The sequence below is a fragment of the Tachysurus vachellii genome, chromosome 22 (genome assembly GCF_030014155.1).
Source record: "Tachysurus vachellii isolate PV-2020 chromosome 22, HZAU_Pvac_v1, whole genome shotgun sequence".
Taxonomy (NCBI): Eukaryota; Metazoa; Chordata; class Actinopteri; order Siluriformes; family Bagridae; genus Tachysurus; species Tachysurus vachellii.
This window is the reverse complement of record NC_083481.1, coordinates 5129125-5155951: the sequence shown is the minus strand read 5'-3', so window position 1 is coordinate 5155951 and position 26827 is coordinate 5129125. Positions and strand designations below refer to the sequence as shown.

The following is a 26827-nucleotide window of genomic DNA, read 5'->3' as shown; positions in this document are numbered from 1 at the left end:
TGCACCGCCTCCCTGGGTTTTCTTTGTTTGCAAAGCGCTTTAGTTTTTCACACATATACACACACAAAAAAAAATCATTCCAAGGTGAGGAAACCTAAACGAGGAGACTTACAAGGTTATGCAAATCCGGACGGATTTTCTTTTCTGCTGACGGTTGATAATCCGAAGGACTCGTCCTACTGAAGACGCTGCTAATAATCTTACTATTATGACCGGTACATCGTTCTGAAACTGGAGACTCATTACTAAATACTAAACAAACTCCTCACTAAATCAGACATATTCTTCTAATCTGTTTACGATGAACACTGAACAAGTTACCGGTCATTGATTCTGGCCGATCAGAGTCAAGAAATCCTGAAACCATCTGATTGTGCATATTTATTTACAGTTAAAAACAAAACATGGAGACAGGCAATGCGTAAACTTCACGTTACACAAAGTGTATGCAATATTATTAGTGGTTATGGCTCTGAGAAAAAAAAATTATTAATGCCAAAATAGGGAACCTGGTGCAAGCACGTGTTAAGTCTGTGCTTCTCTATACACCGAGTCGTTCATCGCCCTTTTATGACTTTATTATTAAGTAACCGTTAAAGTATTGACTAACTGTAAAAATGATCAGGATCAAAAATACCAGTGTTACAAAATACTGTTCGACAAGTGTGTTATGCACGAGAGAATATCAATTTACTTTTATATAAAACTTTAAGCATGTTAAAATAAGCTCCTCTGTATGTATAAAACACAAGTGGTTGCCTAACAGACATCTTTTACGCTAACTAATAACGACCGGCTCAGGCGTACGGCGCGTTCTGCTGTGTCTCAGCCCGAAAGCCAACCGTCATATCCGCTAAGCGTCGAGTCTCCAAGCCTGCAAATCCAGTCCACGGAGCTATTGAATAACTAAACCTCGTTCTTCAACCGGCTTTGTCACTTCAGAAGTGACGCGACATAAACAGTGACGATATTTCTTCAGATGTCAGTCGATGATTCTGTGCTAAAAAATAAATAATAAAAAAGAAAAAAAAAAAAAGAAAAGAAATAAAAATACACCACCCCGAACAGAACAGTATCTTTGGTCGTTTCTACATTTTGCTCCTCATCATATCTCAAGGCACATGATAGAAGAACTCCTGCAGGACTCCTTAGGCGCTTTAATGTCTTCGATTTCATGCAATTCTAGTCAGATACTTCGAAATACTCGCAATCAACTGGTCTGATGTACAGACGGGAAACAAAAAGTCGTGAGAGTAGAAATTAAAAAGCAAAGAGATCAGAATGAAACAGTACAGCAGTATAGAAGACTCAGCAGTACGTTATTATAATGATATTAAAACTAACCTAACCACCAGAGGGCGCCCTTTCGCAAACACGTCGTCTGCCTCGGCCGAAGTTTCCCAAGCGGTCCGTAGAGAACGGTTTAAACTGAACGATTTTAGTGCTGTGATGCTCTCAACTCTCCTTAAGAGGAAAGCTATTTAGATCATTATTTTAGGTAGGTTAGAGCTTAAACTGTTCAGGACAGAGGATGGGAACCTGTACCTTAGGCAATGACTGTTTTTTAAATTATAATTAATTTAAAAAAAAAAAAAAAAGCGACGATTTTTCTTTAGACGAGATTTTAGACCGACATTATATACTTAAAGTTTTAATTGTTGATCCATTATAAAAAGGCATTAATTAAGCACCTCCTGATGTAATGCTGAGTGTCAGATGAGTAGGTGATTTACTCCTGTAGACGCATTAACGTCCTAAACGCATGTAAGGTCTTGTGTGTGAAACGTCTCGATGTATTAAATCATGATCAGCTTCAATAAACCCGTGTCTCTGTTTCTTCGTTACACGTAAACCTACCAGGTATAATTTGATCACACAAGGTCAGGATTCTAAGCTTTCAGATGTACGAGGTGGACGAAAAAACCCTAAATCCGTTATCTAAAACTTACCTAATCCACACTGCGTTAAATGTTTTCAAGATTCATCTCTCTAGATTCGCTCTGTATGCTGTATTACACGGTTAACTCGGGTTCGTCTCCGTAAATGTCCAGGCAGTCATGTTAAAAAACAAGAAATCCAAAAGGTCAGTCTCACACAGTGAGAGACAAAAAGTCATCAATATTAAGAATGAGCACATTCCTAACACCTCTCTTCACGTAGAGAGCAGAGAATGTCATTGGGCTGGTGCTGCCTCTTCCAGGGCTCCAGCAATGCCAGCATTGCACTGCAGCTCGAACCCTTCGCTCTCATTAGATCTCTAGGAGTAACTGCACCTGCGAAAGAAATTTGCTCGCAGCTTATGTGGAGCAGTTCTGGTGTTAAACCCTCCAAACTCCTCAAAACGGTGATTGGCTCAGTCGCCTCGTCCTTGTTTGTGCAGTGGTATGTGTTCAGGGTCAGGGCGTGGCTGGTTTGTGCAGGATTCCCTGCAGGTCATCTGGAAGCGAGAGGATAATAGAGTCAATGTGGGACTGAAGTTTGGCCAGTGTTCCTGCTCTTACCGGCAGCTGCTCTCGCTCAGCCTGCGTCTGGGGAAACAGAGGAAACAAAGGAAACAAAATGAAGCACGGTCGCAAAGTGAAGTAGCAAAGCCGGCTTTGTTTTAAGGTCAATGTGTAAAATGCATCCAGATTTAAAATAAATAAATAAATAAATAAATAAAAATACAAACCAGTTTATCTTTCAGCTTGAGAACGAGATCGACCGTCTCCACTTCGGTGTGTTTTTGAATTCGTAGTCGCAGGTCCTTAAACAAAGATGTCCACAAGCTCAGCGATAATCGTTCAGCATTTTTTCTATGAATATTTCAGCAAAGCTTGTTTACTGTGATCGGTTCTAACCTCTTCGCAAAGCGCCTCGAGATGCAGGGCCTCCAGCTTCTGCATCATCTCTTTCCTGCGGTTTCTGAACCAGCCGTCAAAGTTGGGTGACTTGAGGAACTGCCTGTCATGGAGATAACGGAGAAAATGATCCAGAATAAAAAGGAATGGTTTGCGATAATTTACACACTTTCATTACTTTGTTTCACTGTAGCACTGACACAGGCTGTGGCCGGAGAACATGAGCCCTGATTTATGGATATAATGCACTTTAAAATGCACTTCATTTTAAACCTCCTGGACACATCACAAACACTTTAAACCTTACGTGTTGCTCCGTGGCTGAAAACACCCACTTAAATTAATGGGATATAAAATTATATCATTCACTCATTCATCTTCTACCGCTTATCCGAACTTCTCGGGTCACGGGGAGCCTGTGCCTATCTCAGGTGTCATCGGGCATCAAGGCAGGATACACCCTGGACGGAGTGCCAACCCATCACAGGGCACACACACACACTCTCATTCACTCACGCAATCACACACTACGGACAATTTTCCAGAGATGCCAATCAACCTACCATACATGTCTTTGGACCGGGGGAGGAAACCTGAGTACCCGGAGGAAACCCCCGAGGCACGGGGAGAACATGCAAACTCCACACACACAAGGTGGAGGCGGGAATCGAACCCCCAACCCTGGAGGTGTGAGGCGAACGTGCAAACCACTAAGCCACCGTGCCCCCTAAAATTATATCAGATTCATATTTTTCACATTTTGTTTTTGCATAAATCTGTTAAATCAACTTCAGTTCTAATCAAAACTACTAAATATAAAAAACAATGAATAAAAAAATTTACTTTTTAATTACTAAATTAATTAGCAATGTCAACTAATTTGCATAAAAATACACACTATACTATAGTCTGTGTTTGTGTGCACGTGCGCACACTTGTGCACAGAAATCCTGCTTGAAATCCTAATCTCACACACACACACACACGCGCACACACACACACACCCCACACACGCACGCTATAATATGCCGATATCCTTCACAGAACTCAATGTAAAAAGCCTGAAAATAAGTGTTTTTTTTTTGTTGCACAGCCGTGTGTAAAGCGGTAATGGCGCCACCTTTAGGTCAACAGTAAAAATGACAAATTTGACCTCTTCCCAGCTGAGGGAACCATTAACAAGCAAGAATGCCTGGCTGTTACATGTCATGGCCATGAAAAGATGTGGCTATAATGGCAGTCAATGGACTGTCCATAGGGGTTAATGGTAGTTGTGTAAATGATTCAAGTTGTCATAGCAACAAAATGAGCATTTGCAGGTCAGAGGAAAAGCACTAACAGAGCGACGCTCTGAACCTCTCATCTGCGTTTACTCGTTAGATTCAGTTCTGCTTGTAAGTAAACTAAATAAATATAATAAACAAGTGCTGTAAAGAAGTACCTGTAAAGACCAATCCAGTCTCCTTTGAGGCGAGACGTGAGCTGAGGACCGGCCTTTTCCAGAGTCTTCATGAACTCGTCCTGTACAAACGGCTTGAGCTGAGGAGGACTCTGAGAGGTGAGAAGAACAAAATGAAGAAGGAAGGAAAGGAAATTAAAAATAAATAAATAAATAAATAAATAATAATAATAAAAAAAACCTAGACCCCAGTGTATGGGTGGCAAAAATAAATAAATAAATAAAATAAAATAAAATAAAATAAAATAAAATAAAAAAACTAGACCACACTGTATGAATGGCAAAAAAAGAAAAATAATAATAATAATAATAATAATAATAATAATAATAATAATAATAATAATAATAATGAAAAAAGAAAACTAGACCCCAGTGTATGGATGGCAATAAATAAATAAATAAATAAATAAACAAACAACTAAATAAATTAAAAAAAAAAAAAAAAGAATGACAATAAATCTTACTTTCCAGGCAGAGATGCTTTTCTGTAAAGGCATCAGGCTGGCCACATAGCGCTCCTGCAACAAGCACATATTTAATATTTTGTCTTTCCATAAAAAAAAAGAAAAAAAAATATTATTAAATTTCACCAGTTTTATGAACTAATCAGACTTTTGTATTCATAAAGTTTCTCATGATTGGGAAATTTGCACCTGCCCCTTTAACTACTAAATGAAATCAGCAACACAAATCATATCCATGTGACCCATCACCAGTCTCACACACCCAACAGATCGCTGACTCGGGGGTAAAAAAAATCACTCTCACCAACGGAATGATGAAGCTTTGTGTTAATTCCAAGAAATATCGTCGCAAAATGGCGTTCTGGGCCTCGGATGGACGTTTCTGCTGAACTCCCTGAGAATAATAAAAAGAACAAGATTCGAGCAGCTGGAACAAGTCGTGCAGGACGAAGCAAATTCAGATCCACTGACCTTCTGGAGCTGCTTAATGATGTCTTCATCTTTGTTCAGAAAAGGCTTGTATGCGGTGTACACTCCTGGTCACACAACACGAGACCTTTATTTCATGATTAGTGCTTCGACAAACGTTTCATCTCTGAGGAAAAAAATGTGCGCTTCACGTATTTACCTGGTTTGGAATCCAGAGTTTTCAGATTCTTTAATTTCTTCACTTTCATCTGTTTGACCATTTCTGATCGAAGGGAATTCGAAAACACATGGATTACTGATCTAGTCTAGTAAAAACACACGTCCTGCTCTAAAGGATTACTGACATAAGAGACGAAAAAAAAAGCAAATACAAATAAAAAAAATGTTTTTCACATCGACTTTAAATGACGCATCTGAGCCGTATATACTGTGCATTAACTCACTATCATTATTAAATATTGTACACAAAACATTTATTCTCCCTCTTCACCTTTCAGCCATTTTCTCGTCTGATAAAGAAACTCTTAAACCTCTTAAAAGTCCTCCTCACTACACCAACACTTATTGACCTTACGATCTCTTCTAAGGGTTAAGATGCTTTATGAAAAACTTCTCTCTTTACTAGGGTCACCTCTTTCATCTTAAACCACATTACTAAGAATTTTCTGGTCCTTAATTTCACGTTCACTAATAGTCTTGCTCATAAACAATTTGAATTAGAAATGTTGCATTTATTATTCTATATTTTTACGTTTCTGTACAGCTTTTTTTGGAGACGATGTCCATTGTTTTAAGCCCTATACCAATAAAATTAAATTAATAAATCAAAAAAACGAAAATAAATAAATAAATAAATAAACAAACTGGCCTAGCTTTGTGTATTGTGCATAAAACAACCCCAACAGAAAACAATACATCATCTGATAATTCTATTTTATAAATAAACTTATTTACGTCCCCCCCCTTATTTACGTATTTCTATTTATTTTTGTGTTCCTTGTGTCAAACTCCATATTTCTATTGCACTCCAGTTCTCTGGCTGGGTTTGTGCCCCAGGGGTTATTTTAGCAGCTCGCGTACAATAAAAATGGTTCAACACAAAACAAACAGTGTGTCTGAATGAACTTCCTGCCTTTGGGTTTATTCGAGGCCGTATTGTTTTTGGAATCAGACCAACACGCTCGGAAGCTCTCAGCTCGGTTTGATTTATCTGCACCCGAGTGTGATTGCTGTTCTCACTCAGTTCAAGAATAACACCAAGGTGGAAAACAAACCTGAACATGCTGCATATGTAAAGGCATGTTTATGTGCACGCTTACAAGCTCTAATGCTTGATTGGTACCCGATATTGACAAACAACTCGCACTGAACACTGTTTATATTAACGTACCATTTAACACAACACTGAAGCTCTCAGAGTCTGGTTAACGTGAGGATGTTAGTATTAAAGGATGTCAGTCAAAACTAAGAAAAGTAGGATCGGGGGGATTTATTAAATCGTTCTTATACCATGAATTAATTACCTGTTTGCTTCATGTCTCCTATGCGGATGATGTGAGGCCAGTGCTGGAGTGTTTTGGCGAAGAAAGGATTTGTTACGCCCAGAATGACAGAGGGCCTGAAGGAAACAAACCACCGTGCAAATATGAGATGTTATGTAGAAGGTACAGAGTGAAAGTGTCTCTATTGTCAGTTCTAAACTTAAAGGTAGGGTCTCCGATTTTTGAGAAATGCTTCAGAAAAGAAAGAAAGTGAAGAAAGGCTTACGATAAGGTAAGAAGTAGGACGTGTTAATATAGGATCAGCTTTCCAGCGCTGGAGAGAACTGAAGGAGCAGGAAGTTGGTCACATATTCACAGATTGGAGTTTCCTGAGTCAATAACTCCTGAGCTAAACACTGTTACTACACAAATAACACCTCTTTTCTATCGTAGTAATGTAGAGACGCAGCTACAACCGAGTTTTGTGTAGTAACAGTGTTTAGCTCAGGAGTTATTAACTCGGGAAACTCCAATCTGTGAATATGTGACCAACTTTACTTAAGACGCCGAGGCGCTTTTTTCCTTCTCGATAGGTGAGTAACGTTGGTTTTGCTTTGTTACACAGAACTAATATATGCCTTTGTCCTTTACATGATTATGCTTGTGTGTCATTTTTGCTTGTTTGTTTATCTGCAATCGTATTGTTCTTCACTTCAGCTATGATAAAGACACATTTCTTTCCATTAGTCGCCTGGGTTACGTATGTATGTGTGGGCGGAGCTATCGATACAGGGGTGGGACCCATTTGGGTTAGGGGCGTGTTTGTTTTGGTGATTTCAAATGTCAACATTGGCTTTCAAAAATCGGAGACCCTGCCTTTAAACAAAAGATTGAGCAATAAACTCATGGCCTCTGATGTCAAGTTTGAAAATAAGGATATAATAAATATAAGAAATTTTATAGCTTTCTATTCGTATTAACAAAGAATAAAAATATCCCATGCTGAGAGATCGGGATGTCAGGCTGTATTCAGTGAGACGTTGTAAATCACTGTTACACTGACTCAGTTAACACTGATATCAGTTACACGGCTTACTATCACTGTGACAAAGTGTCTTTGTTAGCGGAGAAATGTTCCAGACAAAATGAATCAATCTTGAGAGCAAGGACAGGACGTGCTGTAGCGAAGTCAATTTCACCAGATAAAAGGAATCGAGTCTAAAAACCATTCGAGGTCTAATTCATCTCTGCCGTTTAGTTTAGATCTAACGGTTTGAGAAAGCTGTGAGGTAGGGAGCTTACGGAGCCTGGGTTCGAGTCGTGTATTCCTTGAACTCGCTGTCGTGGATGGTGAAGTATGGCCGGAAGTCGCTGCAGTAACGTAGCGGTGCAATGCAGCTATTTAAAATACAAAAAAGAAAGTATAAAGTATAGAACTTGTTCTACAGAGCTTTTACACTTGTTATGTGTCGTCTACACATCTGATGTTGTATCAAAGACACAAAAGACTTCACTCAGTATGAAGACACATATTATTAAATGACCCGTATTTTTTTAAACTCACCTGACTAAAGCGAGCACTGTGTCTGACGACTCTGCCGGTGATGGTGCCATCACAACCAGCGCTTCCCCGAGCAGCACGAGCTCCCATAACATCTGGATGTGAAAGAACACAGGGTAGAAACACCTGCAGCACAAACAGAGGAATATTATGGTTATCAAACGCATTCATCACAACCAAGATTTCTTTAAAAGCAAATGTCAAGCAGTAAAAAACCTTTACACTTCTGTCTTGAGTTTTGGGCTTTTAGGCTTGTTTAGCTCTCTGTCTGCCTGCTCCGGCTCTCGCTCTGTCTGCCTGCTCCGGCTCTCGCTCTGTCTGCCTGCTCCGGCTCTCGCTCTGTCTGCCTGCTCCGGCTCTCGCTCTGTCTGCCTGCTCCGGCTCTCGCTCTGTCTGCCTGCTCCGGCTCTCGCTCTGTCTGCCTGCTCCGGCTCTCGCTCTGTCTGCCTGCTCCGGCTCTCGCTCTGTCTGCCTGCTCCGGCTCTCGCTCTGTCTGCCTGCTCCGGCTCTCGCTCTGTCTGCCTGCTCCGGCTCTCGCTCTGTCTGCCTGCTCCGGCTCTCGCTCTGTCTGCCTGCTCCGGCTCTCGCTCTGTCTGCCTGCTCCGGCTCTCGCTCTGTCTGCCTGCTCCGGCTCTCGCTCTGTCTGCCTGCTCCGGCTCTCGCGCTGTCTGCCTGCTCCGGCTCTCGCTCTGTCTGTCTGCTCCGGCTCTCGAACTCGCTCACGCACTCTCAAACTCGCTCACGCACTCTCAAACTCGCTCACGCACTCTCAAACTCGCTCACGCACTCTCAAACTCGCTCACGCACTCTCAAACTCGCTCACGCACTCTCAAACTCGCTCACGCACTCTCAAACTCGCTCACGCACAAGACGTTTATAAAGCAAACTGGTGGACAGTTTTCAGTGTTTGAAGGCAGCCAGGGGAAGTTCCTGGGAATTTCCCACCACCTGGGAATCGATCCTGAGAAGAAACTAGATGCAGGTTTTCCGTGTATTATGAGAGATGATGGGTGGAGACGACTAAAGCTACAGACTCAAAGGGAACCTTCAGAATGAAGTTACATCTTTAGTACAGACTTTTGCTGTATTAACTGCTAATGAGGTTTTAACTTGCCCTGTTCTGTCGAGGACAATCTGACTGACATGCAGTAGAACGACATCATCAGAACACTATGAGCATGCGGAGCAGGAGTTAAACTGGGTCCCAGACCTCCATGACAGTTTTAATTTAATCCTTTACCATCTTGCTTTTCTGGCTTGCACATGTTCACTTGGGGTTGTCTAACTGTAAGGCATCAACATTTTTATAATGAGTTGCACAAAAACACAAGTGTTGACACATTGTTCAAGTTTATTTTCCTATAAAACTGCTAATAAGAAACAGAACCTCCAGGTTACCCAGAATAACTAACAGACAACAAGTTGTTGTCTCTCTCTCGAGCCGAAGGTGTCACAGCAACCAGACACAAGCAGTGTGTAAACACCGCAGTCAAGGAAAGAAAGCTCATTTCCTGTACTTTCAACAACTAGCACCAGATGGCGGCATGAGCGATTTCTCACTGACCCTTATTTGTGATCATAAATCACTGTTACTGTGAAAACAGTTAACATAATACAACACATCAGCACTTCCATAGCAAAAATCCAATCTAATACACATTTATAGTGTAGCGTTATAAATCCTAAGGCACATTAATGCATCCCAAGTCATATATCAGTGTAACCATGCATGTAAAATAGAGGCTTTACCTGAAGAGATCCACTTCATGGATAGTAGGAAGTACAACAGACACGAGAGTGTCGCTCTGTAAAAGATAACAGTGGATAGTTAAACACACACAGAACTCCATGCGAGTCTAACATCACGACATGCACTTTTCATCTTACCGAAGCGGACTGCACAAGCTGCGAGGTGCCTGGCTTGTCATAACATGTCGGTATACGCAGCTGAAAAAAAACAACAACACGCTGTCATGTTAATGACTTCCTGCACAACAATTAGTCATCAGAGATTAAACTAAAAGTGAACGATGCACTTACCTTCATGACGATGCCCATGATCGGAAGAGATAAGATCTTGCCTGGATATGGTGTTGGCCAACGGTCAATGTCATTGCAAGCTATAAAGTCATAAATAAAGATATATTTATATACAGTAAAGGCAAAAGAGAGCAGAATACATTTCTACTTAAACCTCTTGATGATAACTGACGTTTACTTAAAGGTGGGGTCTCTGTTGTTTGAGAAATGCTTCAGAAAACTGAGTCGGGCCGAAAACTAAACAAAAATCAAAACAAACGTGTGGCCAATGAGCTGAAAGGGGCGGGACTTGTCAATATGGGCGGAGAGAGTGTTCAGTGCGCATGTGTGACATTAGCAGAAAGTGGTTTTAACATTGACATGGAGGATAAAAACAAAGAAAGAAAGTGAAGAAAGGCTTACGATAAGGTAAGAAGTAGGACGTGTTAATATAGGATCAGCTTTCCAGCGCTGGAGAGAACTGAAGGAGCAGGAAGTTGGTCACATATTCACAGATTGGAGTTTCCTGAGTCAATAACTCCTGAGCTAAACACTGTTACTACACAAATAACACCTCTTTTCTATCGTAGTAATGTAGAGACGCAGCTACAACCGAGTTTTGTGTAGTAACAGTGTTTAGCTCAGGAGTTATTGACTCGGGAAACTCCAATCTGTGAATATGTGACCGACTTTACTTAAGACGCCGAGGCACTTTTTTCCTTCTCGATAGGTGAGTAACGTTGGTTTTGCTTTGTTACACAGAACTAATATATGCCTTTGTCCTTTACATGATTATACTTGTGTGTCATTTTTGCTTGTTTGTTTATCTGCAATCGTATTGTTCTTCCCTTCAGCTATGATAAAGACACATTTCTTTCCATTAGTCGCCTGGGTTACGTATGTATGTGTGGGCGGAGCTATCGATACAGGGGTGGGACCCATTTGGGTTAGGGGCGTGTTTGTTTTGGTGATTTCAAATGTCAACATTGGCTTTCAAACAATGGAGACCCTGCCTTTAATCATAGATTACATTAATATATAATAATGCAAATCTCTGGGATTACACAGACTACATAGATGTTCGAAGGAACTTGCTTTTTTTTTTTTTTTTTTTTTTTTTAAATTACAGCATATTTGGACAAAGAGGTGTCGTGTGACATCATCAGAAAAAACTGAAGTTAATGAATCCATATTTATACCTAGATACCTGTTTGACGTCTAGAAATCATTTTAATATAATTTTAATATAATATAAAATTATAATATAATATAATTTAATATAATTTTCCCTTTCACTCTGAGCAGGTTTATGATGTGTAGGAAGGCCGAGTGTCCTGTTGAGGTAAGTGGCAAATCGTTCCAACATTTACTCACCGGCTTCTAAACACGGCTCCTGTTTCTCAAAATATTCCGGGGCGATGAGTTTCAGAAGTGAGTGGAAGAAGGTGACGTAAGGAAGCTTGCTGATGAGAACCAAAGACTGAGACAAACAAAATGTACAACAAAAAAATAAATGAACAAACATTTCTGATAACTGAACTGAAATTACACTTTGCTAACAAGTAAGAAACTAGCAACAATCGAAGATGACCAATCAGACAAAAAAACTCTGGTGGGGGGTCTTTTTAAGTACTTACACACACGCACACACAGACAGACAGACACGCGCACACAGACAGACACGCGCACACAGACAGACACACGCACACAGACAGGCACACGCACACAGACAGGCACGCGCACACAGACAGGCACGCGCACACAGACACACACAGACACAGATACACACACACACACAGACACACACACACACACAGACACACACACACACACACACACACACACACACACACAGACACACACACACACACACAGACAGGCACACAGACACGCGCACACAGACAGGCACACGCACACAGACAGACACACACACACACACAGACACAGATACACACACACACAGACAGACACAGATACACACACACACAGACACAGATACACACACACACACAGATACACACACACACACACAGACACAGATACACACACACACAGACACAGATACACACACACACAGACACAGATACACACACACACAGACACAGATACACACACACACAGACACAGATACACACACACACAGACACAGATACACACACACACAGATACACACACACACACACACACACAGAGACACAGATACACACACACACACACAGACACACACACACACAGACACAGATACACACACACACACAGACACACACAGACACACACACACACAGACACAGATACACACACACAGATACACACACACACAGACACAGATACACACACACACACACAGATACACACACACACACACAGATACACACACACACACACACACAGATACTCACACACACACACACACAGATACTCACACACACACACACAGATACTCACACACACACACACAGATACTCACACACACACACACAGATACTCACACACACACACAGATACTCACACACACACACAGATACTCACACACACACACAGATACTCACACACACACACAGATACTCACACACACACACAGATACTCACACACACAGATACTCACACACACACACAGATACTCACACACACACACAGATACACACACACACACACACACAGATACACACACACACAGATACACACACACACACACACACAGATACACACACACACACACAGACACAGATACACACACACACAGACACAGATACACAAGGGGGAAAAATCATCTAGCAGCATGTGATTTGACAGACTTGCAATCGGTCAACATTTAAAAGTGATTTTGCCCTTAAATATGTAAATATTATGAACAGACAGAGACACTGGTGTGGGGTAACCTGATAAAACATGTTTACTTTGTTTAAATGGTGCCTTTAAAAGCGAGCAAGGACGGTTGACACGGAGGCAGCGAGATCTCAGCGAGTGTAAGCTCCTGTGAACTGTGAGTAAACAAATCTACTCAGGAGCCTGAAGCTCAGATAAGAAGTTACACAAAAGTGTCACATGAGAAAACACGTCGATTTGGCGAGAACTGAGTACAGAGACGGCACTAACTAAAACTAAACTAGCTGAAAATTCCTATTTATTGCAGGACAACAACAGGTGCATCATTTGTCCAGAATAATTTGTGTAATAAAGCAGTCTAGCGAATTCATGTCTTCTGAGAACCTTCAGGAAAATCCCAGCAGTTGTAGTTTCTTTCTCTGTGCACCACCGCTACGTTTACAAGGTTACATAACATCCACTTGCAAAGTCTCTGAGCTCTCGTAGTGTGGAAGCAAATTACTATTAAACCAAAAGAGTGATTTGTACGACTGATAGGAGTAACAGAATCAAAAACTCCACCACACCGTGTGCTCCCTCGTGCCTCAGTGTTACTCTTTTCAGGATGTGAAGGACTTTATTTAACAGTAGATTACAAGCGCTCCTATCCCAGGGTCGTCTTAATTAATATGACTGGCAGCGATGAGACCCAGCAACTGGTTCTGCTTGTGTGAGATGTTAAGACTTTGCTCTATGCTGAGAATTGCACTGTGGATCTTGGATTCAAGCTAGAATTCGATTCTTAAGGGTTTGACGGGCAAAACTGTCAACAAACATATTTTAACGTGCCGGCTTACTGGGTGTAAGAGCACTGGGGAGAAAAAGGCCAAATGCTAGGTGCCTAATGAATCGAGCATTTTAACCCTTGTATGATGTTCGTATATTTGTTACTCAGCCAGTGTTGGTGGGTCTGCTGGACCCGCTGCATTTTAGGGTTTTTAATTCAACACAATCAAAAATTTGATGTTAAAATACTCTACAGATGTTTACTTCATCCCAATTACAAGCAATATAAACAGCATATACGGTTAATATTTGCCCTTTACCTTTATTACATCACATTTTTTAATTAAAGTGCTACTCTTTTTTTGGTTGTTTTTTAATAAAATGTAATATAAAGAAAATAATTTTTCTAATAATTAATAATTAAATCCTTTCATTCATTTTCTACCGCTTATCCGAACTACCTCGGGTCACGGGGAGCCTGTGCCTATCTCAGGCGTCATCGGGCATCAAGGCAGGATACACCCTGGACGGAGTGCCAACCCATCACAGGGCACACACACACACACACTCATTCACTCACGCAATCACACACTACGGACAATTTTCCAGAGATGCCAATCAACCTACCATGCATGTCTTTGGACCGGGGGAGGAAACCGGAGTACCCGGAGGAAACCCCCGAGGCACGGGGAGAACATGCAAACTCCACACACACAAGGTGGAGGCGGGAATCGAACTCCCAACCCTGGAGATGTGAGGTGAACGTGCTAACCACTAAGCCACCGTGCCCCCCTAATAATTAAATAATTAATCTAATTTAATCAAGTTATGAGTGGGGGAAAAAAAAAAATCAACAAATTTACAAAGAAGCAAAGTTTTTCAAAACTATTGATGTTTATGAATATGGGTCCCACAGACCCGAACAACATACAAGGTTTAAAGACGTGTAAGCTGCATGAGCTTATAATGTCGAACACAAGCGACACGTGGGATTCACAGGGTTTAAATCACTTTAGCTCACATCCAGTTTACAGGAAATGAAACTTTAGTTGTGGAGTGTATTTAGATTAGCCGTGTGTGTGTGAAGCTATAAGAAAGAAAAGCCTTCTCTGATCTACATATTTATACCAGCTATATGAAAGCGTGTAATACACACACTTTACACAACAACTTGGAATTCTCGAATCGGATTGGTTAGAAAAGTTTGATTCATTCATTCGCTCAAAATATTATTAAACTAAGAAAATGTTTTATTTTTATTAAATTGTCAATAAGGTTTACATAATGAATGAATTTAGTTTTGCTTTATTTCCATAAATCCATAACCTTTATGGAAGAATTGTCCAGTGTCAGTGTGAGTCTTTAGACCGACGAGCTGACTTTTCCTCTTATTAACATCAGGAGAGAAAGAGAGAGATGCTATGTTGTGAACAGCTGCAAGAACACAAGCGATAACATGAACTAACTTGTTTTATGGATTTCAGCATTAAAAATAATGAAAAGATTAAAACTGAAAATGAAAAAAAAAAAAAAAAGGATATAAACTTAAATGTTTACTAAACGTCTGCGTCATATAGAGTAGATACAAACAGTGCTGTAAATGTCTGCGGCTCACCTTCTGAAAATAGCCCCTCTTCAGTGTTTTATCTCGAACTTGCCTGAAGTAAACATAACCGTAGAAATGCCCCTGGTCTTTCTAAAAGGCAAAAAAAAAATTTGCGTTCTGTTATTATACTGTTTGTGTTGTAAATAATTAACACTAAACCATATGAAATATGGTGCATAAATAAAAAAAATTATATTTCGGCTGAAACGTTTCTTGCTTCCGAAGATTTCTAACCTTGAGGCAAACCGGCGCGTCTCTGTCGCAGTGGTCCAGAAAACATCTGAGCGACGACTTTCTGCCCGCCGCCTGCCGGAACCGGAAGCAAAACTGTGTGTCCCCTAAGCAGCCTGTGAGCGGAAAGAGGAAACGACAAAAGCATCATCCAATCATCCGAAATCTCTGGGATTCTTCAGGCGTCTTTAGAGAGTTTTCCTTTTTTTTTCCAGATCTTTTTTGGTGTGTGAAATAGGAAAGATTGCAGTTATTTGTGATGAACAGTCAAAACAGTACAGATCCTGCATGGGTTCTAATGTTTATCATATACTTAACAAGAGTTATTAAGGTCATGTGATACCTTGTCTGGCTTCTTGTGCCAATATCCACATTAATCGTCATAGCAACAAGCAACAATGGAGTCCTGGAGTTTTTGAGGAAATTCTACATTTATAATATCTGAATGACGCACGACGTTAACGTAAATATGCTCGTATATATTTGTTATGCGCACGTTCTATATAACGTGTAACATAATTGGGTCAGATACGAGGAAATGATCCATGCGCTGAATTTATTTCCGCCATCACGAGTCTCAAATCAACTGACCTTACATCCAAAAGACTTCTATGCAGAACAGACATTATTGTGGGTTTAAAAGATTCACTACAATTAAAGCTTGAATTTGTAAAAAAAAAAAAAAAGCCGTTAAGGGAAAAACCGCTAGTCCGAACTGCATATCTGTATTTGATATGCAATTAATTAGGGAGTGTTGAAATGTGTCTGTAACAACTCACATAAATCTATCGCTTATATCGTTCTAATATTAATAAATAAAATAAAAGAATGAAAAGGAGTAGAGTGAGTTTCTGTAGTCATACAGATATTTTGTTCGATTTTCCGTTTCTTATAAGCGGATCACTACAAAGAAATATTAAATTTTATGCTTATTTTAATGCTTCTGGCATGAACTATCTAATTATTATGAAAATAATATTTTACAGAAGACTGAATACGGTTTGATTTGGTGTATTTTATGCACTAGCCTTTATTCCGCAGCACCAATAAATCTGTGTTGGGGAAGTCCAGGTCAGCTTAAAGCCGTTCCAGACAGCACTGTAGAGCAGAGCAGCTTGAACAAGTTCCCTGCCCTTCCTACATGATCAGTGAGCATCAGCTGGAGCAGGATGTGTTTTTGTGACAGAGAAGGTTAAACAAAAGAACCTGGTGCTACGTCAGCACTGTGTTTAGTGGGTGGAGATGCTGGAGAAAGGCTTATTCTGGTTATGAGCTGTGGGCTTGGGCGTGAGCCTCTGTTCGGAGAGGTCAAAGAGTGGACTGTGTGTGTGTGTGTGTGTGTGTGTGTGTGTGTTAGTCGGTTGTCTTACAGGGTGTGACGGATGGACTACCTCACCTTCCAAGTTAACTCTAACAACAAGGCCTATAAGAAAGAAAGAAAGAAATAGATAGATAGATAGATAGATAGATAGATAGATAGATAGATAGATAGATAGATAGAGACAGACAGACAGGCGGACAGATGGAGAGAGAGAGAGAGACAGACAGACGGACGGAAAGATAGATAGGAAAACAGAGGTACGTAAAGATAGATAGATAGATAGATAGATAGATAGATAGATAGATAGAGACAGACAGACAGACAGACAGGCGGACGGATGGAGAGAGAGAGAGACAGACAGACGGAAAGATAGATAGGAAAACAGAGGTACGTAAAGATAGATAGATAGATAGATAGATAGAGACAGACAGGCGGACGGATGGAGAGAGAGAGAGACAGACAGACGGACGGAAGATGGAGAGAGAGAGAGACAGACAGACGGACGGAAAGATAGATAGGAAAACAGAGGTACGTAAAGATAGATAGATAGATAGATAGATAGATAGAGACAGACAGACAGACAGACAGACAGGCGGACGGATGGAGAGAGAGAGAGACAGACAGACGGACGGAAAGATAGATAGGAAAACAGAGGTACGTAAAGATAGATAGATAGATAGATAGATAGATAGATAGATAGATAGATAGATAGATAGAGACAGACAGACAGACAGGCGGATGGATGGAGAGAGAGAGAGACAGACAGACGGACGGAAAGATAGATAGGAAAACAGAGGTACGTAAAGATAGATAGATAGATAGATAGATAGATAGATAGATAGATAGATAGATAGATAGAGACAGACAGACAGACAGACAGACAGACAGACAGGCGGACGGATGGAGAGAGAGAGAGACAGACAGACGGACGGAAAGATAGATAGGAAAACAGAGGTACGTAAAGATAGATAGATAGATAGATAGATAGATAGATAGATAGAGACAGACAGGCGGACGGATGGAGAGAGAGAGAGACAGACAGACGGACGGAAAGATAGATAGGAAAACAGAGGTACGTAAAGATAGATAGATAGATAGATGGATAGATAGATAGACAGACAGACGAATGGAGGGAGAGAGAGAGACAGACGGATGGAAGGATAGACAGATACATAGAAAGACAGACGGACGGAAGGATAGACAGAGAGACAGATATGATGCATTTCCCAAGAGTGAGTGAAAGAAAAAGTACATTCACAATTGTAAAATCTGAGCAATCCTAAAGATTGCCTTCATTCACAGCACAAACTCCAGCTGTTTTTTTTCCCTTGTTCTTTCCTTTTTTGCTTTTTCATTCAATATAAATTCTTTCCTACTTAAGCAAACCTTTTCAGAAGCAGAAAACTAGAATAATCCTAAAGTCTTATACTTTTGGTATTCCTCCTGGTTTTGCTCTAAGATGCCTTGAGCACATGGGAATAACTGCTTCCCTTCTAGCTGCACTCCGTGTCCCTCTCGTCATTTAAAAGTTACCCCGTACATATATACGCTAAGTGTTTCCCTGACCTACACAACGGCAGAGTCAGAGCTAACGGCTTCAGCAGCTCCTTCCGGTACCAGAGAACCATCTCCAATCCAGGATCTTCAGAGATCACAAACTTCAAGCTCCTTTTTCTCGTCGAATTTAACACTTCTGTGATTTATGATATGTTCAGATGCAGCACGCAGTGTTTCATTTGTATGCACGAGATGCAGGAATCACACTCAGGAGTTAAACAGAACAATCAACCTGAAACACTTTGGTTCTGCGGTTTGATTTCAACTGAAATGAGAAAGCAAGTCCGGAATGTTTTATAGAACCAAACTCGGATTGGGAATTTTCCAGAAATTCATGGACTCTTTTCTGCATAAACAATTCAGGTTCTTCCAGGAACACAAGCATAAATACTGCCATTCAATCACATGACACTTTAATTATTTGATACAATACTGGCACTAACACTTTTTTGGATAAATAATATTTGTTTACTGATTAGATTATTCATCAAAGCTTTTGCAGCTTTTTGATGACAGAAATGACTGAAAAAACCCTAAAAATCCTCTTTGAGTCACGAGTGACAAACATGAGTAGAGCCATGAGGCAAGTCATGACATGTGTGTCTATACTGTGTTAAGAGCTCTGCTGTGTAAAGAGATCATCAGTAATTCAGTCTATCATCGTGCAGAAATGCTCAGGAGGAACTCACACCAACTTGAACAGAAAAACCCAGAAATCCAGAAAGTGGATGATTCCTCACAACAATCAAACAGCTGATGTGGTACAACAGGATCTTTTTATTTCCGCTCTCTCACAACTTCAGTTCCATTAACTGCTGAAATTGAAAAAGAGGAAACCTCACTCGTTCTCACACTCATGCACTCGCAGGATCGCTCCTCGCTCGCTCACCCTCCTTCACGCTCGCTCACTCCTCGCTCGCTCACTCACTCCTCGCTCGCTCACTCACTCCTCGCTCTCTCACCCTTGCTCTCTCACCCTTGCTCTCTCACCCTTGCTCTCTCCTCGCTCACCCTTGCTCGCTCACCCTTGCTCTCTCACCCTTGCTCTCTCACCCTTGCTCTCTCACCCTTGCTCTCTCACCCTTGCTCTCTCACCCTTGCTCTCTCACCCTTGCTCTCTCACCCTTGCTCTCTCACCCTTGCTCTCTCACCCTTGCTCTCTCCTCGCTCACCCTTGCTCGCTCACCCTTGCTCTCTCCTTGCTTACCCTCGCTCACTCCTTGCTCTCTCTTCGATCACTCCTTGTACGTGCTCACGATGAACAAACCTCGAACAAATAATTTCTCTCTTTATGAAAATATTACTATATATAGTCTATGTGTAGAATATATAGTCTCATACCAGCACACACACAAATGCTCTAGTATGCACACACATGCGCCGTTGCCCCAAGCATGTGTGGAAGGAGCAGGTGATGCATGAGAGCCTTCATTGTTCATATTTCAGTAAGATGAAGCTCTAATCGATACAACACTGCAGAGACAAGAAGCACTACCATAATAAGCCTCCGGTCAGCAGCATGCACTCACTAGTGTGTGTGTGTGTTTACTCTATTAATAATGCTCATTATGCAACACACTCCTACTGCGCAAACACTGACATCCTGGAGCATTCCAATAATACCACTTTCAGAAAAGAGCAAATTTATACACAAATGAAAACAGGTCATTATTCAAGTGTCACATTTTAATTATGAACTCGATTAAGATAAGAAATAAAGTTCTGTCCAATTTATAATTTATTGTGTTAATACATTTATAATAATGAGAATAATTATAAATTTATAAAAATCTGTAACACCTGCTTTTATCGTGAGGCAGATAAGCACTCAGGTTTCTACACAAGTTTGCAAACAACCCTGGAGACGTGAAGTAATCTAAATATTCTGATGATTCATCACAATGTGTTACATTACGATTAGCCTTAAGGACACACTGTAGACACTCTGAACTGTCTGTCTGATCTGCAGTCAATACTGAATGACGAATCAGCAGCTCAGTGGAGGAGAAGTAGATTAGACGGATGGAATCTTAACCTTTATGTCCTGAGCCTGTGTATGTGTGTGTGTACGTGGCCTTCATTACTATATCGGCCAATCCAGATATGTGATAAAGGTAATTAGAGTCGAGTGTGTGTAACCTGCCCTGTGTGTGTGTGTAACCTGCCCTGTGTGTGTGTGTGTGTAACCTGCCCTGTGTGTGTGTGTGTGTAACCTGCCCTGTGTGTGTAACCTGCCCTGTGTGTGTGTGTGTAAAACTTGCCCTGTGCGTGTGTAACCTGCCGTGTGTGTGTGTGTCTGTGTGTGTGTAACCTGCCCTGTGTATGTGTGTGTGTAACCTGCCCTTTGTGTGTGTGTAACCTGCCCTGTGTGTGTGTGTGTATGTGTATGTGTGTGTGTAACCTGCCCTGTGTGTGTGTGTCTGTGTGTGTGTAACCTGCCCTGTGTGTGTGTCTGTGTGTGTGTGTAACCTGCCCTGTGTGTGTGTGTCTGTGTGTAACCTGCCCTGTGTGTGTAACCTGCCCTGTGTATGTGTGTGTGTGTAACCTGCCCTGTGTGTGTGTGTGTCTGTGTGTGTGTGTAACCTGCCCTGTGTGTGTGTGTGTGTCTGTGTAACCTGCCCTGTGTGTGTGTGTCTGTGTGTGTGTGTAACCTGCCCTGTGTGTGTGTGTCTGTGTGTGTGTGTAACCTGCCCTGTGTGTGTAACCTGCCCTGTGTATGTGTGTGTGTGTAACCTGCCCTGTGTGTGTAACCTGCCCTGTGTGTGTAACCTGCTGTGTGTGTGTGTGTGTGTGTGTGTGTAACCGGCCCTGTGTATGTGTGTGTAACCTGCCCTGTGTGTGTGTAACCTGCCCTGTGTGTGTGTGTGTATGTGTGTGCGTAACCTGCTCTGTGTGTGTGTTTGTGTGTAACCTGCCCTGTGTGTGTATGTGTGTGTAACCTGCCCTGTGTGTGTGTGAGTGTAACCTGCCCTGTGAACACACTGCTCTAGAACATAAACCACAGAGACAGACGTGACGTGTAAAATCACACAAAATCACACTAAATCACTCGCTTACCCGAGTTCGAATCCGGAAATGACAAGTAGCAGATGCTCATTTTCTGAAATGAAGGAGGAAATTATTAAAGGTTTAAATTCAAGAGAAATACAATAGACTCAATATTTAGGTTTGTTTATTATTGTTTTATTGCTGTATCAGTGGCTATTGTCATGAGTCTGATCAAGGAGAAAGAAAGAAAGAAAGAAAGAAAGAAAGAAAGAAAGAAAGAAAAACACATTAAAAAAGAAAGAAAGAAAGAACAACATGAAAGTTAGAAAGAAAGAAAGAAAGAAAGAAAACGTGACAAAGAAAAAAGAAAAAAAAGAAGTTAGAAAGAAAGAAGTTAAAAAACAAAAAGAAAGAAAGAACAACATGAAAGTTAGAAAGAAAGAAAGAAAGAAAGAAAGAAAGAAAGAAAGAAAACTTGACAAAGAAAAAAGAAAAAAGAAGTTAAAGTTAGAAAGAAAGAAGTTAAAAAACAAAAAAGAAAAAGAAAGAAAGAAAGAAATTAAAAAACAAAAAAGGAAAGAAAGAAAGAAATTAAAGAAAGAAAGAAAGAAAGAAAGAAAGAAAGAAAGAAAAACAAATTAAAAAAGAAAGAAAGAAAGAACAACATGAAAGTTAGAAAGAAAGAAAGAAAGAAAGAAAGAAAGAAAGAAAGAAAGAAAGAAAACGTGACAAAGAAAAAAGAAAAAAGAAGTTAGAAAGAAAGAAGTTAAAAAACAAAAAGAAAGAAATTAAAAAAGAAAGAAAGAAAGAAACATGACAGTTAGAAAGAAAAAAGAAAAAGAAACGTTAGTTAGAAAGAAAGAAGTTAAAAAACAAAAAAGGAAAGAAAGAAAGAAATTAAAGAAAGAAAGAAAGAAAGAAAGAAAGGAAGTTAGTTTTCCCACCTCTTTCTCTGTGAGTTTGGAGTGGTGAGGGTAAATAACCTACAAAACAAAAGACAACAAATTACTCATGAGCTCAAATGACTAGATCATTCAGAGCACGACACCATTTCTGCTCCTGTCCAGATCCTGAGCTGTTTTAGGTAAACGATCAGCATGTGAGGGAAAGTTGTACTACTTTTACACCACACCAACTGATCAGCAGCTACAACACACCTTTTATCCCTTTACATATACAATTATAACAGTATGCTTAGAATTTAGCTTCCTGAGATGGCGAGTGATAAAAGGTTTCTCATGCTGTGTTGTGGAACATGTGACGATCCACACGACGCTCTCAGTGACACAGTGACTCATGAGAACAGTGTGATAACGAACACCAACAACTCCGGCATGTGCTAAAGGTGAAATATTAATGACACCGAGCTCAGCCTGAGAAACACCTTTTGTCATCACAACCAGTCAACACCTTTTAAATATAAAATAAATAGAAATAAAAATGTAAGTCACTCTGAATAAGAAAAAAAACCTAAATGTACATTTTAGGAAACATTAAGGCATCAGAATTAAACAGAGATGTTACACAATGACATTGTGTACATTTTGTACTTGGTTGTTAATTGTGAACCATGAATTGTTCGAGCAATATAAGAGACTGTCACTGTATTTAAACACACTGAAAAAAGACACGAAAGAAAACATTAAAAAGAGAAAAGAAAAATAGAATTATTTTAAACTTTAATGTATTAAAAAACATCCTAAATAACATAAGTGTGAATTGTTGTAAATGCCAAAAAGTATTACATGTTGCTGAGAAACTCTGTATATAAAAACTTGATAATTATAATTGTAATATACTTTTAAATGTTTTCCCAATAATGTTGGATCTATAAATCAAGCAAAAAAAAGGACCCTAAAGGAGTGAGAACATTCACAGCCAGCCATCTGTCATGATACGAACTAGACAAGGCGGCAGCGCCGAGTCCTGTGTCTGTAATTTAACTGGGATCTACACAAACTTTCGCCTTGTGTTCAGCTGAGTTTAGTAGTTTACCGTCTACTCATCAAACCTCCTTCAGCCAAGCGACGAAGAGTTAGTGCAGTGGGTTAGAGGGAAAACACTCAGATTAATGCTGACCTAAACACACTGACATGGAGATGGGTAGAGAAAGAGAAAGAGAGAGAGAGAGAGAGAGAGAGAGAGAGAGAGAGAGACAGAGAGAGAACGAGAGAGCAAGAGAAAGAGAGAGACAGAGAGAGAGAGAATGAGTGAGAGAGAACGAGAGAGTGAGAGAGAACGAGAGAGTGAGAGAGAACGAGAGTGAGAGAGAACGAGAGTGAGAGAGAACGAGAGTGAGAGAGAACGAGAGTGAGAGAGAACGAGAGTGAGAGAGAACGAGAGTGAGAGAGAACGAGAGTGAGAGAGAACGAGAGTGAGAGAGAACGAGAGAGAGGACGAGAGAGAGGACGAGAGAGAGGACGAGAGAGAGAGAAACCGAGAGAGAACAAGAGAGAGAGAGACAGAAAGCAAAGACAGAGATAGATAAAAAAAAAAAAAGTCAAAATTATAATCACAAAGACTGACACAAAGATAAACAGAAAGACAGACAACCATATAAGCAAAAAGAAAGACAAATAGACAGAATGAGAGTCAAAGGTCATCTAAAAAAAGAGATAGGTTCAAAGAATGACAAACTTGTAAACTGATGGACTGATCAAAAAGACAAACCCTTGGAAAGACAGAAAGAGAGCCACAGAAACTGAGCTAGACAGACAGACAGACAAACACAGACAGACGCGCACGCAGACAGACGCGCACGCAGACAGACGCGCACGCAGACAGACAGACAGACAGACGCACACACAGACAGACAGACAGACGCACACACAGACAGACAGACGCACACACAGACAGACAGACAGACGCACACACAGACAGACAGACAGACGCACACACAGACAGACAGACAGACGCACACACAGACAGACACACAGACAGACAGACAGACAGACGCACACACAGACAGACTGACAGACAGACGCACACACAGACAGACGCACACACAGACAGACTGACAGACAGACGCACACAGAGACGCACACACAGACAGACTGACAGACAGACGCACACACAGACAGACGCACACACAGAGACTGACAGACAGACAGACAGACGCACACACAGACAGACAGACTGACAGACGCACACACAGACAGACAGACAGACGCACACAGACAGACAGACAGACGCACACAGACAGACAGACAGACACACACAGACAGACAGACAGACGCACACAGACAGACAGACAGACACAGACAGACAGACGCACACACAGACAGACAGACGCACACACAGACAGACAGACAGACAGACGCACACACAGACAGACAGACAGACGCACACACAGACAGACAGACAGACGAACACACAGACAGACAGACGCACACACAGACAGACAGACAGACAGACAGACGCACACACAGACAGACAGACAGACAGACAGACGCACACACAGACAGACAGACAGACAGACGCACACACAGACAGACAGACAGACAGACGCACACACAGACAGAGACAGACAGACGCACACACAGACAGACAGACAGACGCACACAGACAAACAGACAGACGCACACACAGACAGACAGACGCACACACAGACAGACGCACACACAGACAGACAGACGCACACACAGACAGACAGACGCACACACAGACAGACAGACGCACACACAGACAGACAGACGCACACACAGACAGACAGACGCACACACAGACAGACAGACGCACACACAGACAGACAGACGCACACACAGACAGACAGACGCACACACAGACAGACAGACGCACACACAGACAGACAGACAGACAGACGCACGCACACACAGACAGACAGACAGACGCACACACAGACACACAGACAGACACACAGACAGACACACAGACAGACGCACACACAGACAGACAGACAGACGCACACACAGACAGACAGACAGACAGACGCACACACAGACAGACAGACAGACAGACAGAGACAGACACAGACAGACGCACACACAGACAGACAGACAGACGCACACACAGACAGACAGACAGACAGACAGACGCACACACAGACAGACAGACAGACAGACGCACACACAGACAGACAGACAGACAGAGACAGACACAGACTGACGCACACACAGACAACACTGGAATTACATTAAAAGACAGACAGAGAAGAAAAAGCACTAAAAGTCAGGGTGCTTATGGACGTTAAACACTTTCTCTTTCACACAAAACAGAGAACTCAACACCAGTGCGAATAAAGAGTTAGCGGTTAATTAATCCCATTTGTTGAGAGTAAAGATTATAATAGAGAATAAAAGGTGGAGCAGTTTAGTTAAAACGAGTTTAAAGTGTTTACTGTCAAGGCTTTAACTCGGGCACATCAAAGAAAGCATTAGCTCGCTAAGCTAAACTAAGCTAAACTAAGCTAAGCTATCCAGTCATTATTACCTGTCGTTAGCTCCCTAGCTAACTTGACAGGCCACAGACTATATATACATATATACAGCAATATAAATCACCTCCACGGCCTGTCCGAGCTCCAGGTCGAAGCCCACTACACAGATGCAGTGAAGCCAAGCGGAGAAGCGGTCCCACGGCAGCAGCAGCTGCTCCGGCTCCACATCCCCGGGCCCGTCAGCGGGCATCTCCTCCGCCGGAGAGATCCGCAAATCCTCCTCGTCCTGCGTGGCTTCTTCAGTCTGCTCTGATACGTCCTCCGACCCTTGCGAGGCCATACTCGGGGACCAAAAGTGTGATTCTTCGCTTGGTTACTTACCGTCACTCCTGACTGTTAGTTACCTAAAACAAACCGGAGTTTACGCCGCAAACACAAAGCCACATTCATGACCCAGGTTACGCTTCTTACGTAGAGGGCCTCGTATACCAGGGACCGTTTTGAGTTGCCCAGAAAATTCACAAATCTTCATACAATACACTTCCGGGAAACGTGATTGTGTATGGCATGTAGATCTAATATTTTCTTAGTTCCGGGTTATTCCTGAGCAGCGAAAAATAAACAACGTATCCGGTGTATATACAATTGTATAAAAATTGTTTTATTTGGTAATAGCTCAGAGACAATACTGACAACAATAAATCCCTTAAAATTATTGAAGTTTTTTTTCTGGCTCCGCCTACTTTTTCTTAAAGAGACCTGTCGTGATTAAATGTAGTTGTTTTTTTAAATAGTTGTAATTTAAGTACACGTGAAGAAATTTATTGTTTATTTCTTATAGATATTTTTAATCGAGAATCGATTTTTAATGATCATTTTAGCCT

General features: G+C 41.3%; 1 protein-coding gene across 1 annotated transcript; it reads right to left on the bottom strand.

Moving 5' to 3' along the window:
• Positions 1 to 368: 368 nt before the first annotated feature.
• Positions 369 to 26431, bottom strand: dennd6aa (DENN/MADD domain containing 6Aa). Its single transcript, XM_060858632.1, has 20 exons — positions 26068 to 26431; positions 22492 to 22530; positions 21617 to 21659; positions 15685 to 15797; positions 15460 to 15540; positions 11628 to 11733; positions 10275 to 10354; positions 10122 to 10181; positions 9984 to 10039; positions 8238 to 8360; positions 7976 to 8071; positions 6716 to 6810; positions 5392 to 5454; positions 5235 to 5299; positions 5068 to 5157; positions 4764 to 4817; positions 4282 to 4391; positions 2841 to 2943; positions 2672 to 2746; positions 369 to 2528 (listed from the first exon to the last, which is right to left on the bottom strand). Exons 1-20 carry the CDS (start codon positions 26281 to 26283, stop codon positions 2397 to 2399), a joined length of 1800 nt encoding a protein of 599 aa, XP_060714615.1. The 5' UTR covers positions 26284 to 26431; the 3' UTR covers positions 369 to 2396.
• Positions 26432 to 26827: the final 396 nt, after the last annotated feature.

Bases quoted from the DNA above. Each gene is read 5' to 3' on its own strand.
- dennd6aa (XM_060858632.1), bottom strand. From the start codon at position 26,283: ATGGCCTCGCAAGGGTCGGAGGACGTATCAGAGCAGACTGAAGAAGCC. The intron at 10,040-10,121 runs GTAAGATGAAAA...TATCTTTTACAG, and splicing joins AGCTTGTGCAGTCCGCTTCG to AGCGACACTCTCGTGTCTGT. The intron at 2,944-4,281 runs GTACTTCTTTAC...TCTCCATGACAG, and splicing joins GACTGGATTGGTCTTTACAG to GCAGTTCCTCAAGTCACCCA.